Source organism: Alosa pseudoharengus, unplaced genomic scaffold (genome assembly GCF_046254945.1).
Source record: "Alosa pseudoharengus isolate Yale_2024_CS ecotype anadromous, Long Island Sound unplaced genomic scaffold, YU_APseudo_1.1 YU_APseudo_1.1_scf_1, whole genome shotgun sequence".
Lineage (NCBI taxonomy): Eukaryota > Metazoa > Chordata > Actinopteri > Clupeiformes > Clupeidae > Alosa > Alosa pseudoharengus.
In genome coordinates this window covers 30,357,084-30,375,788 of record NW_027468564.1, presented here as the reverse complement: position 1 = coordinate 30,375,788, position 18,705 = coordinate 30,357,084, and the positions used below count along the sequence as shown (strand labels likewise).

Genomic DNA, 18,705 nt, shown 5'->3' with positions numbered 1-18,705 from the left:
TGTCCATGTGTCAATATGTAATCCGTAACTTACCCACAGACAAAACGACCCTTGTGTAGTCGGCCGGTCTCCAGAGTCTGTCAAACCCACACCAATATGTCCCAGAATCCCCTGGTCTCAGGTCTTTGATGGTTACCTTAACGCTGCGAGTGGTAGTGTTATCCAAGGCAGAGAACCTCCCATTGACCGTGCAGACACCAGTCTCGTTGACCGTGATTTGATCCGTGCAGTTGTCACGGCGCTCTCCTCTGCAGAAGAACTTCTCCTCGTCCTCAAAGCCTTGTGGGTAAGGGCAACCGATAATGGCTGTATCTCCATCTGAGAACTCCGTCACATTGAGATGCTGCTCACAACACCAGGCTAAGGAAAAGACAACACTGCTTTACTGAAACATTCAGAGCCTGTGCTGTCATTTTGATTTAGTAAAGAAAAAACACACACACACACAACTTAGTAGACAGAGCATACTGTTAGTAAAACAATTGCACGGACAAATAGCACACAATTTTGTGCATGTTGCCTCGATGCACAAAAATATCTTGCAACATACTGTATAGTCATAAATATGAAAAGAAATCAATGAGTCATATTTATCTTAAATAAAGTGAGGTTGCACAAAAAAAGATTGATAGTAAGACATAATGATACATAATGTTGTATGTTTATGGTATACTGGTATTTTGAATGTCCCACTCACTGGTGAAATTCAACTCCACATTTGTGATCAAGCTGCTGTATCGCTCTGTCTTAACTCCACACCAGTAGGACCCAGAATCACCAATGCTGGAGTTCTTCAGGGACACCGTCAGAATTCTGTCCTCTCTGTTGTCATGTAATGCTAACCTCCAATCACTAACCCAGACTTGGTTGTGTTGGGTCACTAATCTGTACTTGCAGTCCAGGTCTGCAGAGTGTCTGCAGAAGAACTTGGGTGTGTCGAGGTGCCTTTTTGGGTAACGACAGCTAATGTTCACAGTTTCTCCTTCATAGGCAGAAATTGTGAGGGGTTTTACACAGCAAGTTCCTGAAAAAACAACAACATGAAAATTCAGTCTCTTGTATAAATTAGAAGTGCATAAATGTACCATTTGTAGTACCCATCAATCTATTTATCATTATATTACATGCAAAATTGGTATGTAGTCAACCAGTTTAACGGCTACAAAGACATGAGCATAGGACATTACAAAAGTACCCTCACCCGTAATGATACATATTTAATTTAATAAGTATGGCCATGGGTGGCAGTATTTCAGTTGTGATTAGAGTGAGAGTACAGTTGCAAAGGCACCACAATGGCTTCATTGAAGAATTTGAAATTGAGTTTTTTTCTTTATCTAAGAAACACAAGCTCACCAGATTTTATATCCAGTCTGGCCACTTCAGATTTGTCAATTAAAGGGTTTTTCACAGCACAGTGATATCTCCCAGTGTCCTGTAGTGTCAGGTCTCTGAAGATCACCATGAAGAATCCTCCAGTGGTGTTGTCATACAGAGAAAATCTCCCACCATTCACCCACTGATTTTTATGGGGTGTCTCTATCTGAACTGTACATGATATTGCTAATCTGCCCTTGCAGAAGTATTTGGTATTGTTCTCATATTCATTTTCATAAACACATTTGATGTTGACGGTCCTCCCAACATATCCTATCACACGAAATGCATCAGCAATATCTGCAAATTTAATAAAACATAATGTCAACAGCATTTGGATGCGTTGCACACAATCTACTGTTTATCACAGTCATACAACCTATCTTACAGTTATAGTAGATCAGATGGCAATAGAGGTTTACATACAACCAATGAGAGCCACAAGTACTATATAAATGCTGGTTGTATATTGGGTGATCACAATGTTGTGTACATGTAATTATGACAGAGATGTATCCAATGACAATAGGTTCTTTACACAAATAACTCTTACATGTCGTTGAGGCTGCACACATGCCCACTTTGGATATATGGACAGGTATATGTTGTGGACACTGTATGTGTACAAACATGATCTCCATATTATCAAAGCATTATTTTGAGCAAAGTCATAGCTGTTCTAATGAATAATTGTCACATGACATTTGACATGTAGCTTATACTCTAGCACTTTGAAGAAAAGGAAACTTACCTGTGCTCAGGTAGAAGAAGAAGAGAAAATAGATAAGCCTCTTCATCCTGAGGAGGAAAATAATACCTGGGCTATCCTCTATGCCTGTGATGCGTTCACGCCAGATAGCTGCAATTTACCCCTGTAATGTGTTGCTTCCTGCTGTGAAAGTGTATTGTTTTCCTTGTTGGATGACATGTTAATGTTGTGTGTGTTTGCATGTGTGTGTGTGTGTGTGTTTGTGTTTGCGTGTGTGTGTTTGCGAGTATGCGTGTGTGTGTGTGTGTGTTATTCTCATTGTATCTGTGTGCAACTGAGGTAGTTACTCAGTAACCACTCAATGAGGTAGTCAGAAGTGAGTGATTGTTCCTCTTTCCCCTTTTTTCACACAGATAGATAAGGACAGAAATAGAGAGAAAGAAAGAAATTTTGAATGTCAAAACTCCTTTATTACATTGCATTGTACAGTATCTGTATTCATGCCAATGAAAATATAAACACATATTTGTACACATACATCAAAATGCATGCATATGAAACACATTTACACCATTTTATTGATGTGTACAAATATTCAAAACATAATCCCTTTCGTGACTTCCACTATTGGGTTGATTCGGTACCAACATATTTGGTTCAACACCATCTGCCTGATCGACATCCTCAGCAAACTAAACCTGTAGAAATCAGAAGTCTAATTTTACAGGCACATAAAGAGACAGTTGGCCAGCCAGGCACAGATGAGATGCAGGAAGTGCTGGGCAGTGGTAGCGTAGTGGCTAAGGAGCTAGCATGCAGTAGCCTGAAGAGTTGTAGGTTGAAAAGGTTCAATACCCGGCCTCCACCGTTGTGCCCTTGAACAAGGCACTTGACCCAGAGTTGCTCATGGGGACAAAGGCCTTTGTAATATAATAGACATGTAATTCGCTTTGAATAAAAGCGTCTGGTAACTGAATAAATGTGATGTGATGTAGAAAGACAGAGGAAAGTTAAATGTAAGGAAGAGTGTGATACGAGAGAGAAGAGAAAAACCTTGGTCATCACATCCGTCCAGCCTTTCCACTTGCACATACAGAGTTTGTCTCTGACATGGACTCTCTTATCAAACTCTTTTTGGCTCTTATCAGAGCCTGATAAGCTAGATACACTGATAATCAATGTGCATACTGTTTGCATACAGTATATTTACCAATGCATGAACAAACAATCTTTATTCCCTCTGCGTGACAAGATGCACTGACCTACTGTAAAGTACTGTATGCATCTAAAAGATGTGGTTATAATATCCGTAATCAATAAATCAAAGTAAACGGAATGATTTTTTTTTTCCAGAAATATGTGAATTATAAAATAGCCTCAACTGTGACATTACAATGCAATGCAATGATACAATTGTGACACTAGATGGAGGTGGAGCTTTTAATAACATACAGACAGACTCTTTTGGCTCTAGGTCTTCTTTTCAACATGTCAATCAAAATGTGTAGAAAAGTGTTAAAAAAAGTAGTCAATCTGGTCAAAATCAATGTGTTTAAATCACCGTTTTAGTAGAGTTGTTTTCCACTGAGTAGGCCTAGATCATGTTTATGATTTGTACAGTCACTGGACAACATTCACATTGCACAAATGCAGTGGATTCACAGATTCATTGACGTTTCACAGATGCATAGTTACATGAGTTGTCATCTCTACCTGTACTTATGGCAGAGGACCTGTGTGTGCTGTCATTAAACACACACCTAGCATAAGTCGGAGTGTCTGCAGATATATCTGCATCCTGTACAGAGGCGTACATAGGGGAATCAGAGGGGATTGTGGGTAGTTGTGCCGTGGCGTAAACCGTGCTAAGTGTAGATTCAGCGGTCCCCGAATTAGCATGCAGTCTAACGTCTTTAATTTCATCATAGGATGCTTCTGTGTTGACAACCTAGAGAGATTGAGAGGCAGAATTCAAGGGCATATATGGAATCTCAAATGTGGGTTTAATCATCGTGTTTTCTACTTTCCCTTTTATACGTATTTGCAGTAGCCAGTCTTGCCATTCCCGTAGAGAAAGGAAGAAGAAGAAGTAAAAAAGGAAACTGATCCCAATTGAATATCACCTGTGTATTGTTCTCTTCAGCTGCCATCACCATGGTAGACATCTTGGACACTTAGAAACAAACAAACAAGCAGAAGAACAACAAACATACAAAAGAAACCAAACTGACCGTTAAAAAAAGACGACCATGGAATAATTGATACCTACTCCCCTTTAAAGACTTTTAGCGCAAAGACGGTACCCGTTAGTCCAAAACCATCTAAACAGGTAATGATCCTACCCGATCAACAATTGGTAGTGAAGTAGCATTTCAGGCACACATTGGCAATGGCAGAGAAATCATTCTCCATATTACAAGTCAGTGTAGCATCAGAATGAGTTTGAAGCTGTTTGTTGTTTTAAGGCAAAAAAACAACACTGTGTTGCTTTAACACTAGTTATACAGGCACACAACAATGACTAAAAGGATCATCACTTGAACTGACAACCTTCACAATGCACTTGATGCACTTTTTTTGAAGTTCAGTCTTTAGACATTACGGGTAACCATTGAACCGCTGCATCATCTATTATCCCTTATAGCATGAAGAGGTGTTTAAATGTTAACTGTCTATTTTATCTATCTATCAATCAATCAATCAATCAATCAATCTATCTATCTATCTATCTATCTATCTGTTGTGTGTGGGGGGTGCACATGTATTTTTGCAATAATAAACATCTCCTACCCTGTGTGTTGTACCTCTTACATCTACAGATGATTATGATGATGATGGTAATGGTGATAAGTACTGCTCCACTCACAGATAATGGGATGAGCAGACCAGAGCCTGAGAACGATTAACATTTAAAAACAGTGGCAGTCGTCCAAGGTGCTGATGAATATAAAAACACTGAACAGACAGCTATAGAGGACCGTTACGAAGATTTCACATGGGGAAAAAAATCAAAATACCCATATTTAGTGCTGCTGTTGTTGTTGTTGATCGTGATGATGATGAAGAAGAAGATGATGATGAAGATGATGACGATAGTGATGTTTTTGGAGATGCTGATGATAGATGTATCATCGATGAAGTCGTTTGACTTGCATCTGTTACAATCACAGTCCACAGTCTCATTTTTCAAACTCATTTGACTTTGACTTTATTTATCAATCATGTAAGCAAAGTTTATACAAAGACAACAGAGAAATCATGAGGACCATGTCATTTTTAGTTTTTTTTTTATTTAACTCATAATTTAAAAAGCTACTTAATCCATAACACCAGCCATCTACATGCACTAATGAAGTTCTATGTTTTAAGATGGAACCCACCACTATACAAACAAAAGAAAACCTTTCCTAGTGTAACATTCCTGACTATACGAAGCCCAAAATACACCAGTTAGCATGTTACCCTTTAACAGTGCAAATCTTGTAGAGCTACTAGGTTCTGTGTCACTCTCAAAGGGTTAAAAATAATCAACATGCATAGATCATGTTTGAGGTAATTTGTAATTTGTATAATTTGTGTAAATACATGAGTGCTAAACATACCTCTCATAGTTATATTGGTATAACGTTGTTTTTTTTAAAGAAAAACATTGCCATGCAGATTTCAGATACAAGTATTTGACGTGATCATAAAGTTGACATTGGTGTGTTGAACTTACTGGTTGAAGTCAGCTGTACATTTGTGATCAAGGCTTTGTAGTCCCCCATGTCCACTCCACACCAGTATGACCCAGCATCACTGGTGCTGAAGCTGGAGATGGACACAGTCAGGACTCCATCTCTGTTGTCATGGAGAGAGAGCTTCTCATCACCAACCCAGGTTTGGTCCTCTGGAGTTGATAGTCTGCACTTACATCCCAGATCTCCATCCTCCTTACAGAAATACTTGGGCTTCTTTTTGAACTCTTGTGGGAACTTGCAGCTGATATTCACTGTTTCTCCCTCATAGGCAGACAGTTTAAGGGCTTTGTTACAGCATGTATCTGATAAGCACACACACACACACACACACACACACACACACACACACACACACACACACACACACACACACACACACACACACACAGAGTGGATGTGAGGAATAACAGAAACTGTACATATTGTATGTCTAATGAACCTGTAAAGACACTCAGTCACTCTATGACAAATATAAGGAAAGAGGTAGTGTTGAGACATTTTAGGAAACTAAAGAAAGATTACACATTTTTCTAAATGTTTGTAAAAGTTGACACTCACCCTCCATTATCTTCAAATCCACTTCTCTATATCTGTCGGGAAACAACTTTATATCCACAGCACATTGATATACCCCAGTGTCCTGTAGGGTCAGGTGTCTGAATCTCACCATGAAGAATCCTCCAGTGGTGTTGTCATACAGAGAGAACCTCCCATCATTCACCCACTGATATTTAAGACCATCAGTTCTAATCAGATCATCGCATTTTTTAAACTACTTATCTAAAATACTTATCGTTCTGTTGATACTCATCGTCGTCATATCCACACTTGATAACAACAGTGCCGCCAGTGCAGCCTGTCACTTTAAATGCGAATGTGAGGAGACCACCTGTCAATCAAACAAAACAATGAGCTCACTTAACTGAAAAACTACATTAAATTGATTGTGGATACAAAGCTTCCACATAGAGAAAGCATGTTTTTACCACAGACTCCCTTATCAAACTCTCGTCTCTACAAAGCATGTCACTACCACAGACTCCCTTATCAAACTCTCGTCTCTACAAAGCATATCTCTACCACAGACTCCCTTATCAAACTCTCCTCTCTTGCCAGCTCTTGCCAGTCTGATAAGCTAGACAAACTGATACACTGACGGAGAACAGGATCTCTACTGTGCTGGTTGAATAAATACATCAAACTCCTGTCATTCTTGTAAACATGTATATAATAATCATAATAAATAATAGTCTTAATAATAGAGTGAGCGAGACATCTAGTGGTTATTCTGTGTTCGTGGTCCCTACCCAACCACTGACATTGCCATCTTCTACAATAAAACACAAACAATATCTTTAATATATTATATATTTATTTACACATATATTTTCTCATATCTGCACCGCACATTTATGTAACAGCTGTGGTGAATTATCATGAATGTTTCTTCTTATATAATAAAATAAAACAAAATAAAAAAACACGTAGGGTTTCTCCCTCTTTCGGCACATTTATTTGGAGAAAGCAGAAAAAAAAAACAGAAAAAGTAGACGCTACTTAAATGTAAATGCACATCAATGAGGTGTGAAATACATTTACCTATGTATTCATTTTAACTACATGGCATCATATGTCTCCTGTGCTGTGTATCTGGTTTGATTTGAATTTGTGTGTTTTCAAGCACAAGCTCACATTCAAAAGAGCGGAACTGTAGTTGTTTTTTTAAGACACATTGCCTGCTTTCCATGCCATCATAGTCATGGACTATAGGTTGTGAACTAACAGAAACACCTTCGCCACTCAGATTATCAGAATCTTATATTGCGTTCCAGTTGTCTCCGAAGTGTAGAAATCGAGTTGGACGCGTTCCAGTTGTCAAGATGTTGTGAAAACAAAATGCTACCATTTGTTAGCAATTTGTTTATTGCTACCTGTTTGTAACGAGTTATTATACAGTATTTTACACAAAAAAACAAACAAACTTTGAAGCAACATATAGATAATGACAGATAGCTGGACAGGTATTGGTTCTAACAACAGATGTAATGACTGAGACACAACTGGGCTTATCCTATGTGAGTGCACTGGTGTTGTTTAAGCTGGTGCTGTAAGGTGAAACTCTGGTCGCACTGACCACAGCGGTATGGTTTCTCCCCCGCGGGAATGCGCTGGTGTCTTCTCAAGTATCCCACGTCGGCAAAACGCTTGCCGCGCTGGGCGCACTGCCACGGCCTCTCGGCCGCGTGAACGTGCTGGTGCAGCTTGAGGTTGTACTCGCGGTGGAAACCCTGGCCGCACTGTTGGCACCGGTAGGGTCTCTCGCCGGTGTGCGTGCGCTGGTGAGTCTTGAGGTTCCCCTTCTGGGTGAAACTCTTGCCGCACTGCGCGCACTGGTAAGGCCTCTCCCCCGTGTGAATGCGCTGGTGCGTTCTGAGCTTGCCCTCGTGGGTGAAGCTCTTGCCGCACTGCGCGCATGGGTACAGTCTCTCTCCCGTGTGAGTGCGCTGGTGCACCTTGAGGTTTCCCACGTGGGTGAAGCTCTTGCCGCACTGGAGACAGTGGTGCCGCCTCGGCCCCGAGTGACGCCACAGGTGCTGTTTCAGGATGTTCTCTCGGCTGAAACTCTTGCCACACTGGGGGCAGTGGTACGGTCTCTCCCCTGTCGGAGCGTCCGAGTCTCTCGTGAGGTCTCCCACGAGGCCGTCATCGTGTGGAGAATAGGAGAAATTTCCGGACTCTTCCGGCTCTGAGGAGGAGGTGGACAAGGCAACAGTCTGCAGGGTCCAGCTGGATGCCGGGTCCCCGGAGGGGGCCGTAGCGGATGAGGTGGATGGGCCTGTTCGTTTCACTGGGGGAAAAACATAAAGCACACTCGAGCATTAGCGTCTATGTTCCCTCTAAGCTGTGCATGCGTTCAGCCTCGAAATTTCCGCACACAAAATTGATCAGGCCGCGCACAAAATAAAATAATGTTAATCTGATCACTAGGGCTGCAGTTAGTCGACAAAGCCGACAACATCAATTATGACAATTTGTTGACGCAACATTTTATTGTTGACACGTCGTATTGTTATAGGCACCCTGAAAGGACTATGATAATGAAGTCTTTGGCTACTCCACGCAAGTGTTCAATAACGTTTGATGGCGCATAGTGAAGGGAAAGCCAAAAGTTTCAAATGTGTGGGAACATTTTAGTGAAATAAAGCTACAAAATAGGTTGAATTCAGACTTTGTAAAGGAGAGTCATTTCACGGCACGACGGCGATGCATGAGCATCTCAAACGCATGAACCCTAGAGCCGTCATTTAACGTTAGCTCTGGATGGGTACATTTTAGCGAGTAACTATTTCAATGATCGATGGCTTCATGAAAACCATACAGCTATAATATTATATTGTAGTATTGATGTTAGTTTACCTGACGGGGAATAGGTCTCAAGGATGATTAGTAAGTGAACACTCGGACAGTGAACACTCTGCCAAATCAACAGAATATAGAAAATGTCCACACCTGTCATTCTTGGATTTGCTTCCTACTTTATATGAACAATGGCATTGTACCCAACAATGATCATCTTAAGCCAATGATCATCATAAGCCATTACTTTGTAACAATTCATGCTAGATCCTTGACATGTTGCAGGGATTGGTCTACACTATTAAGGGTCTTCAACGTATGTATATTTGCCAAGCTGTGCCTTGCTAAAAATGGAATGTATGAAGATGTGGAGTAATTTTTGTGTGTGTGTGTGTGTGTGTGTGTGTATGTGAGAGAGAGAGAGAGAGAGAGAGTGTGTATTTATTTGTGTGTGTGTGTGTGTTTTGTGTGTGTTTGTGTGTGTGTGTGTGTGTGTGTGTGTGTGTTTGTGTGTAAGTTTGTGTAAGTGTGTGTGTGTGTGTGTGTAAGTGTGTGTGTGTGTGTGTGATTCTCTTACGGGTCTCAAACGGTCCTCCATCTCTGCTGTTGTTCTCCATGTCCGCCCCCCGCTGTCCCCCGGTCGTGCAGCGGTCCACCGGCTCTACGGACACCCCACCTAACTGGGCCAGATACAGAGGGTCTGACGGAGACGGAGCATACAGGCCCGTTTCAGAGCTAAGAATGGGAGCCGTGCTTGATTTGTCCACTTCTACCTAAAACACATAGAGGAAGGGATAAAATATTGGCAAGGAAAAATGGCAACTTGACTATTTATCAACTATTAAACATATCCTTAGTATTCTTACTAGAAAGAAGAAAGGTACTTGCTTTAATGCAGTGGCTTACAGTGGAGCTTGTCCAATGAGATTAGTTTGCTTTGTTATTAGCATTAGCTAGTGTAATGTTGTTAGTTTTGTTGACATTAGCATCACATTTTGGTTTTACGGTTATAAGTGCATTAGCATTTCGAATTAAAGCTGCAGTTGGCAAGTCTGACTGATTGAGGGGAGTTGCCAAAATGTTGAATGTTTACAACTCTCATGCCCCTCCCCCACTACCACCGAGCACCCTCTCATCGAGTTTGTGATCATCAGTGCACACCAGACTGCACCAGACTGTGATTGACAGTCAGATCTCACATAGTCCTGCTCTGATTGGACAAGAAGAACCAGGAGCTGTGGATTTTTGCAAAACAAATAACAGGTGGAGGTAGAAATGCGTTTTTTTTTTTCTAAAACCGGCTGATTTATGTTGTTCTGTCGGAGCATAGTGTCGGTTTCAGTGAATATGATCAAATAATTCTTACCAACTGCAGCTTTAAGTGGTTTAAGTTTTATTAGCATCAGTTTGCCTGAGGTGATTTTACAATTTAATTAGTTTTAACATTAGTGCAATTGGATCTGCAGTTTTAGCAGTAGCTTGTCTGATGTTTGAAGTTGTGGCATTAGTGTGTCTTTTGTGGGGGATTTTTTTGTTGCTTTTTTACTTTTGTACACTTCCAAACACTGTACCTGTATCAGTTCAGTTTTAATGTCCGCCGCTGAAGACATGATGTGTTCCATTCTGGGGTTGGAGGTCTCTGCTGCAGAAACAGAAATGACTTACGGTACTTTTACATTCCTTTATTGAGCAAAGCATTTCATGTAATTCAGCTTAATAAGAAAACATAAAATAAAAAACTTTTTGGAGGCACATTTTTAAGTAACTAGCTGAGCTGTTAATCTCTGATCAATATTCTTATTGTATGATGAACAAACACACACACACACATGCCAGTACTGCCCGACTAGGCTATACAGTCTTGTGGACCAGGTCAGAATATCACTCAGAAATGTACAAAAACAATCACCAAAAACATGAGTTAACATGCTACAGTAGCAAGCCTCATAGCAGTACCACCTCGTATTAGTGTAGGTGTGTGCATGCGTGTATGTGTGTGCATGCGTGTATATGTGTGAGTGTGAGTATGAGCGTGCGTGTGTGTGTGTGTGTGTGCGCAACTGCGCATGTATGTATGCATGTATGTACAGTACAGGCCAAAAGTTTGGACACACCTTCTCATTCAATGCATAACTTGACAAATATTAATCATTTAATGTTGTATTCATTCATAGTTTTGATGCCTTCAGTGAGAATCTCGAAGGTGAAGTGTGGCGTCTGCGCCTTTCGTCTAGTATTGAGGTGTCGCCCGGTGCGTATAGTCTCCAAAAGACGTAATACTCAAGTGAAGAAGTGATTCGGATATGTGACCCCGAATGCACTCATATGTCTTGGGGTTATTGGGTGATTGGCAGGCGAGCCTATAAATGGCCGCTGCGCCCTTTGACGCGTCACGTATAAGGAATACTGATGAAGGGCTAGACCCGAAACGTTTACCCCTTGTTTATGTGGCCTGTAACTGTTTTTTCGGCTTTTTAAAAATACACTGTTGGAACTACTCAGGCCCTGTGTGCGATCTCCCCTTTCTACACTTCAGTGAGAATCTACAATGTAAATACAGGGTTCTTACACATTTTCCATTTCAAAATTCCATACTTTTTCCATACTCAAATTTCCAAACTTCTCGGTAGATTTTTCTGACCATATTCGACATTGCGGCCACATCTGGTTTGGGATAACTTGGTGAAAACAAAAGTATGGACAACTGAAGTGAATTAAAAAATGACACTTAATATTCATTCATTTAGCTGGGTCATTTTTAGTTGTATCTTAGTTGTATCATAGTTGTATCTTGACAATGGGGACTGACAGTTAAAGGTAAACTATGCAGTATTGGCAATTTCCTTACTGTTTTCTCGGTTTTTGCTTCTTTTTCGCTGGCTCTGTCATGACGAATGTCTGAGAAACTCCATCGCTACCTTTTTCTAGCCGGTGCCTGACGTGTATGTGTATTTGAATGCAGTAAAGCAATTCGTTACACTCGTTATACTTCCTGACACTGAGGCTGTCGGCCCGCCGGCCCACAGTTGCAAGGGTGGTTTTTCCGCTCACAGGCGCTAGGGGGAAGCGAGACGGCCACCATTCAACCCGAAAATTCCAATGACTCTGAAGCTGTTAAATGAAGGTAAATTAAGCTAAAAAACTGGCATAGTGTGCCTTTAAGCTACACAACAGTAGGAATGGTTTATTATGACCTGAGTGAAGTGATTAGTAATGTAGATGCAATAGTCTGGAAACCATATTACTCCATACCCTTGTTTCTTTGTTGTATGTTTCTTTTTCCATACTTATCCAGACCTGGAAATTACTAAAATCAAATTCCATACTTTTCCAGGTTTTCCATACTGCGTAGGAACCCTGTAAATAGTGTGTCCAAACTTTTGGCCTGTACTGTATGCATGTATTATGTGTATTTGTGTGTGTGTGTGTGTGTGTGTGTGTGTGTGCACATGTGTTTAGCTCAGTTCCCCTGCACCACTGCTTACCAGACGGACTGTACTCTCTATAGCCATCATCCTCAGCACCTTCATCATCCTTAATCCCAGACACTGGAGCGTCCAGCAGACTCGGGCCCTCAGACGAGACCAGGGGACTCTGGATATGAGACAAGGCCATGTGTTATGTCCTTCCATTACCTCTTTGAGGTGCTATTTTCCCTTTGCTATATTTTGGCTACTCAGCAATATGTTTCAGAATCAGAATCAGCGTTATTGGCAAGGTTTGCCAAGTAAGACCAGCGGGGGCAAGTAAGACCTATCGGGGGCAAGTGGAGCTGGCCCTATGAAATCTCTGCAGCCTTAGCGGTCGGGGAGAACCTTTCTGTGTTTTCCTTATATTTTGTCTCATGTTTCCTCAAATGTTAATATACTTATGATTTAACAAAAGAAACACCTGGGGAGCATTCTAAGTATGTGGTTTAGTGACAAACCTGGGTAAGTTAACTCAGAGTAAGTGATAAACCTCCTACAACAAGAGCCCTATGGCATTGTTTATTTAGGAGAATGAAGCCATACAGCTCTTCTATTAGGAGGTTTACCCCTTACTCTGAGTTACATTACCCCAATTCTGTTGTGGTTAGTGTGCCTGGCCATAACAGCATAAAACGCATGTGTAAAAAGGTAGGTGTGCGTGCGGGTGTGTGTGTATGTGTGCGTGAGTGTGCACATACCTCAACCTTGAACTGGCTTCCCCCAACCTGCAGCCAGTCATCTTCTTCTTGGTGTGTCCTATAGGGGTCAGAAGTGGCAGAGATCAAAAGTTAAAGAGGAGGCAATGTGCAGAAAAACATGTGCAGATAATGACAGACAATGAGACATGACTTGGCCATTAAGGCTTTACATAGCAAAATAATATCCATTGTGAGTACAACCATCTGATTGTCTGTGTGTGTGTTGTGTGTTTGTGAGAGTGTTTGTGTGTCTTTGTGAGGGGGTCTGAATGTCTGTGTGTATGCCCGCACCTATCTTTACTCTGTTGTCTTTGAAGCCGTTGTTGAAGATCTCTCAGTTCATTCCTCAAGAAGGCCACAGTCTGTATGATTATACACACACACACACACACACACACACACACACACACACACACACACACACACACACACACACACACACACACACACACACACACACACACAGGAAATCAGAAAAAACACAGCAATATGCCACATACCCAGTAAACTCCAGTGGCCATTACAGATGTTGCCCTGGAATTCAGCCCTAAAGTAGGAATAGTCAAACTAAATACAGGTAACTTGAAATTACATGAATAAGCATTGCAGCAATGGAACTGCAACTCCAAGAATTCCATCCTGATGCAACTTAATGAAATGAAAGTACTCGGCTGTTAGTGCAAAATTGAAACAAAATAATCAACTTTTTACAGGCAACCAGGCTAATACTGTATATGGCTAACATATGCAACCAAGACGTACTACATGTTAAATCTTGTGCAATGTTAGTCAATTGAAAGTTATTTAATTACTGTAAAACTTCAAAAGCCGAGTCCCAAATAGACGCCAGTCACTTTTACACGCCTGATGTGGCTACAAGTTTTGAGAAAGGCCAGTTTCAAATAGAGACCTGGTCTGTTTTTAGTTTTTGGTTGTATTTAATCTCCTACAACCTGCCAGATCATCTGTTTAAGCCAGTACTTTGGTGCAGATTGTGCACACTAAAGTTTTGATTAGATTGAGGCATTAATAAAGAATGCAGTGATGAAAGCCATAGATCCAAATTGTTTGAACCTTTCAATATGGACTAGGCCTCTGCATTGTCTTACAATGTTCAATTCATCCCATTTTGTTTCAAATGTGCTCATTAGACAATTTTTTTTTTATCTTGTAATGACACAGATAGACTGGTAAGCATATACCTGTTTTTATTACGCTGGCAACAAAACAAAAAGGTTCACAAACTTTCTAGTCTTTAGTTTTTCTAGATGTGTTTCTTTCAATACTACCATGGCGACAAAGAGAAAGAAGTATGTTTGGATTATTATTTCTAACACTCGATGAACAACTTCTCTAAACACTAAACAATCTGAAAGGAATTAAAGGCCTGTCTAATATAGATGCCTGTCTCAAATACAAGCCGGAGCACTTTGGCAATTGTGGAAAGGTTTTACAATAATTCATTAATTTAGCATATTTTCCAGCAGACATTCTGTCCGTTTATATTATTTCTGTTGCAGAACTACACATGAAACTGACAAATTTCGGTCTGTAGCCAGCTAACGTAAACCCTGATACATACAATCCATACTGGTACACAAAGTACATATTTTTTCATACATATACGCAGATACTGCACCTGTAGGGCACAGATACAATCCAGACAGAAACAAACTCCAAATCATATGCTTACATGACGATCATGATGGAGTGATGGACAGGTCATGACACCACACACACACACACACACACACACACACACACACACACACCTGGTTGGCTTGTGTAAGGGAGTTGTCTTTTTCCTCCAGGTTTTTCTGTAGTTCGTCAATCTTCACCTTCAGAAGGCTGTTTGACTCCGCCTGGTCTGACAGTCTCTGCCTAGTTTCCACCTCCCTGTCCTCCAAACGACGAATCAACATGTAGAGCTCCCGATTCCTCCCTACTTCATGCTGACAAACACACACATACACACACACACACACACACCGTAATTTCCAGTGTGGCAAATAGAATTCCATTGGTGATGACATGTGACAGATAAAGCAATATCAGTGCATTCATCCATCAACATGAGTGACATAAGTGTCAAACAGACAAACAAACAAACAAAGATGGTCCTCTGTTTGCAGGTTTCTCACCTGCAAAACTTGTGTGATGAGTTGAGTGGCCTTCTCGAGGTCAATGCAGGCTCGCTTGTGAGTGATGTCCATATGCTGAGCAATCTCGTCCATCTATACACACACACACACACACACACACACACACACACACACACACAGATCAATACAAAGGAAGTCCAGGTTCCAAAATTGAGACCTTCACAAATTGAAAAACAAAACGAAGCCTGAAAGACAGTGAAGTTAGACCTGGTCTAAAACTAGGCTGGTAGCCAAATACGGAATTTATTTGCCTAGCAGCTATGGTGGGAATTATTTATTAGAGGTGGAATTTTATCTTTAAGAGTTTTTTTGGCAATTCGCCACAATACTTTTGCATTCCCTCGCAGTAGGCAACGTTTTGACTTTGCAAGGGAATGCAAAACTTCTGTGAGGAATGCAAAACCGAATTGCAAGGGACCACAAAAAACATTGTGCGATAATCAAACTAGGCTATTACAAGCACTCAATAGGGATTCAAAAACATAAATTCCCACTATAGGCTAAATTCCCTATGTCATTTCCATGGGCAAAGGGGCCAAAAGGCTTCCGGGAATTTCAGTAGGATGAATAGTTTCTAGCTCAGTTTGGCCAGATAACCTAATCACCAACGCATGCAATACAGCTACAGCTAGCCTAATATTTTGCACATAGTGTTAACATCTCAACAATCTATCTTTACATTCCAGCAAACTAGAATCCCCCCAACTACCTACCCACCTTTTCCGTGTCGTCCTCTGCTCCTCTCTGTTTTCTCGCGCTGCCTGTTTGTTGCGATGGCAAGAGCTCAAAGCGCGAAATGAAGCTCTTTAGTCTGCACTCTGTCAGATTCTGCATTGTGCTTTGCTGCCAATAATTTTAAAATGTTAAGTTAACTTCATAAAAAAAAAGCCTGGCGAAACCACACGCGCACATTTCAGTCTCTTCAACCTTCTGAAAGAAACCAGACATAGCCTACATGACTGGACACAAATATCCCAGTGTTAACTCTCAACGACAGCAGCAAGGTTTTCTTTCTTTCCTTTTTTGTTTAAGATTTAATCCCTTTGAAGTTGTGAGACGGGACATACATACAGTAACATAACGCGGTTGTGTGTGGTTTGTTTTGATGCTGTGTGTGGAGCCTGCTTCGCCGTCTGACGCGATTGTAAGGTTTAGTCGAAGCTACTGTCTTACCGCCCTCTGGCGTACAGGATGAAAAATCAGATTCATTTTCTGAAGTATCAAGGTACCTGCAAGGTATCAGGTAGGCTAGGCTAACTCAGGGGTTTACTGTAATGGCATTCTCTCACGTGTGAATACACATTTTTGAAGAAAGAAAAATAATGCAAAACTGTTCTAGTATGATCATTTTAATCAATATGTTTTGTAATACACCCAAAAAAGGAGCATTCTACATGTTTAGGGGATCCAAAACATATGAATAAAGTTAATCACTCACATTGCCATATCGTTTTGCAGTTTTTCTTAGTTGCTTGCATCAGAATTTGCGTTGCCAGATAGGATTTGTATGGAATACAGTAGGCTACTGTTTGCACTGCAGTTTGTAGCTAGATCATCTAATTAATTGCCCTATAGCCTACAAGAAAATAAAGGTCTGGTTTATAGTGCAGAAGTGATCTCCAAAAAGCTGTAATAGAAATGGCCAGATAATACTTGAAACCATAGGCGACCCTTTTACTGGTTTTAGAGTTTTGGGTCTAGTGACATCCCTGTTTGAAAGATTACATATATGCAACACTTTTGCATATAATTATTCAATAAACTAATGCCTAAATGTTTTTTTGGGGGATTATTCAACAGAATAGGTGTATCATGCATTTTGACTGACATGACTGTAGCAATTGATAATGTAAAACAATTGACAATTGTACACAAGACAGGGGGGAATGGTGGCATCTGGAGGAAAGGAGCGTAGACGTTTGTCTGTTGATCGTGAGCTACAGGCGGTTGGCAACAACTGGACTGTGAATGGTCAGAGGTCAGGAAATGACGGATCAGGAAGTGAGGATGGGGAGATGGATGATAGATAGATAGATAGATAGATACTTTATTGATCCCCAGGGGAAATTCAAGTTGGACGCGGGAGTTTGGATGAGTGGAAAGTAATCAATAGGAAACGGAAAACTAAAGATAGAGACGAATCAGATTATAGTGACATTGATAAAGAAATAAAAACGGTGAAAAGGAGTGAAGATGAGTTCAAGGTGTTTATCAAATTGTTACAAGAGGGGACTACTTTTAACGAGTGGAGTCCAATCCAACTAACCAAAAGTCTGCATAAAGACATTGGGGAGGTAAGGAGCGCTAAACAATTGAGGAATGGTTCTTTACTGGTAATATGTAAAAGTGATGAACAACAACAGAAAGCAATAAAGACAAATAAACTAAATGGACAGCGAGTGAAGTGTTCAATGGCATATGACAAAAACTTTGTTAGGGGTGTGATCTCTGGGATTCCTCTAAGTGAGTCAGTGGATTCAGTGAAAGAAGGAATACAAAATGTTAAAGTAAGGGAAGCAAAGCGACTTAAAACAAGAAGGAATGGAGTTATGGGCATTTCTCAGATTTCGGGCCTATTTGGGTAACTGAAATTTTGAAAAATAAAATTCAAAATTTTACTAATTGGTATGCATCAAGTTATCAGTCATTTTGATAGGAGTAACCTTGTGAGCTTGGTTGAGACCACAATATAAGGGAATTTATGATTTTTTGTCATTTTTCAGGTAAATGTCATTACCATCACATCATCTAATATGTACATTTTAAAGATGAAATGGTCAATCAATGATCAATCAATTATCAATTATGGTTTCACATGAAGTCTATTTTATCTTGAACTTATTAGAATTGTTGAATTTTACTTACAACATGAATTATAGTCGTTTAAGTATCTTATTTTTTTATTTTTTCACTCGACCCTGGCTTGGAATTTCATTTATTTGAAATAAATGCCATATATCATATCTGTTTTCATCCAGTGGCAATTTAGACTGTCCAACATTGTCAAAAATATCTAATTAATGTAATTTATTGTAATTTATACATAATCTATTGGCAAAAATATGCATGGTGATGGTGATGACATTGCAGTTCTGGTAATGACATTTGTTGCGGTGATGACAAATCACTGATCGTAATCTATTGCAATTAAATGTTTATAATTTAGAAACCCAAGTTGAACTGACTTTGTGA

The 18,705-nt window shown here is 40.3% G+C and overlaps 2 protein-coding genes across 6 annotated transcripts; both read right to left on the bottom strand.

The window, feature by feature from the left end:
• Positions 1 to 2,560: 2,560 nt before the first annotated feature.
• LOC143124838 (uncharacterized) lies at positions 2,561 to 6,592 on the bottom strand. Of its 4 annotated transcripts, XM_076286545.1 has the most exons (6): positions 6,385 to 6,592; positions 5,805 to 6,128; positions 5,104 to 5,241; positions 4,877 to 4,978; positions 4,210 to 4,259; positions 2,561 to 4,034 (listed from the first exon to the last, which is right to left on the bottom strand). In XM_076286545.1, exons 1-6 carry the CDS (start codon positions 6,494 to 6,496, stop codon positions 3,753 to 3,755), a joined length of 1,008 nt encoding a protein of 335 aa, XP_076142660.1. In that variant the 5' UTR covers positions 6,497 to 6,592; the 3' UTR covers positions 2,561 to 3,752. The 4 variants fall into 4 exon arrangements, with proteins under 4 accessions (XP_076142660.1, XP_076142645.1, XP_076142653.1 ...); XM_076286530.1 differs by having other exon boundaries at positions 5,805 to 6,592; XM_076286538.1 differs by having other exon boundaries at positions 5,104 to 5,199; positions 5,805 to 6,592.
• Positions 6,593 to 7,222: 630 nt separating this feature from the next.
• Positions 7,223 to 16,648, bottom strand: LOC143124823 (uncharacterized). Of its 2 annotated transcripts, none has more exons than XM_076286520.1 (9): positions 16,227 to 16,648; positions 15,493 to 15,585; positions 15,124 to 15,303; positions 13,643 to 13,713; positions 13,352 to 13,409; positions 12,669 to 12,777; positions 10,755 to 10,825; positions 9,761 to 9,956; positions 7,223 to 8,674 (listed from the first exon to the last, which is right to left on the bottom strand). In XM_076286520.1, the coding sequence occupies exons 2-9, from the start codon at positions 15,583 to 15,585 to the stop codon at positions 7,893 to 7,895; spliced, it is 1,560 nt and encodes a 519-aa protein (XP_076142635.1). In that variant the 5' UTR covers positions 16,227 to 16,648; the 3' UTR covers positions 7,223 to 7,892. The 2 variants fall into 2 exon arrangements, with proteins under 2 accessions (XP_076142635.1, XP_076142629.1); XM_076286514.1 differs by having other exon boundaries at positions 16,231 to 16,648.
• Positions 16,649 to 18,705: the final 2,057 nt, after the last annotated feature.

What these genes read in the sequence shown, in the direction of transcription:
- LOC143124838 (XM_076286530.1), bottom strand. Translation starts at nt 6,324, where the DNA reads ATGTCTCAACACTACCTCTTTCCTTATATTTGTCATAGAGTGACTGAG. An exon ending in TGTACAGCTGACTTCAACCA is followed by an intron (nt 5,242 to 5,804) that starts GTAAGTTCAACA and finishes TGATTGTAACAG; the next exon opens with ATGCAAGTCAAACGACTTCA. An exon ending in CTGAAGAGAACAATACACAG is followed by an intron (nt 4,035 to 4,209) that starts GTGATATTCAAT and finishes CAATCTCTCTAG; the next exon opens with GTTGTCAACACAGAAGCATC.
- LOC143124823 (XM_076286514.1), bottom strand. Translation starts at nt 16,347, where the DNA reads ATGCAGAATCTGACAGAGTGCAGACTAAAGAGCTTCATTTCGCGCTTT. An exon ending in TCATCACACAAGTTTTGCAG is followed by an intron (nt 15,304 to 15,492) that starts GTGAGAAACCTG and finishes TGTGTTTGTCAG; the next exon opens with CATGAAGTAGGGAGGAATCG. An exon ending in TTAAAACTGAACTGATACAG is followed by an intron (nt 9,957 to 10,754) that starts GTACAGTGTTTG and finishes TATGTGTTTTAG; the next exon opens with GTAGAAGTGGACAAATCAAG.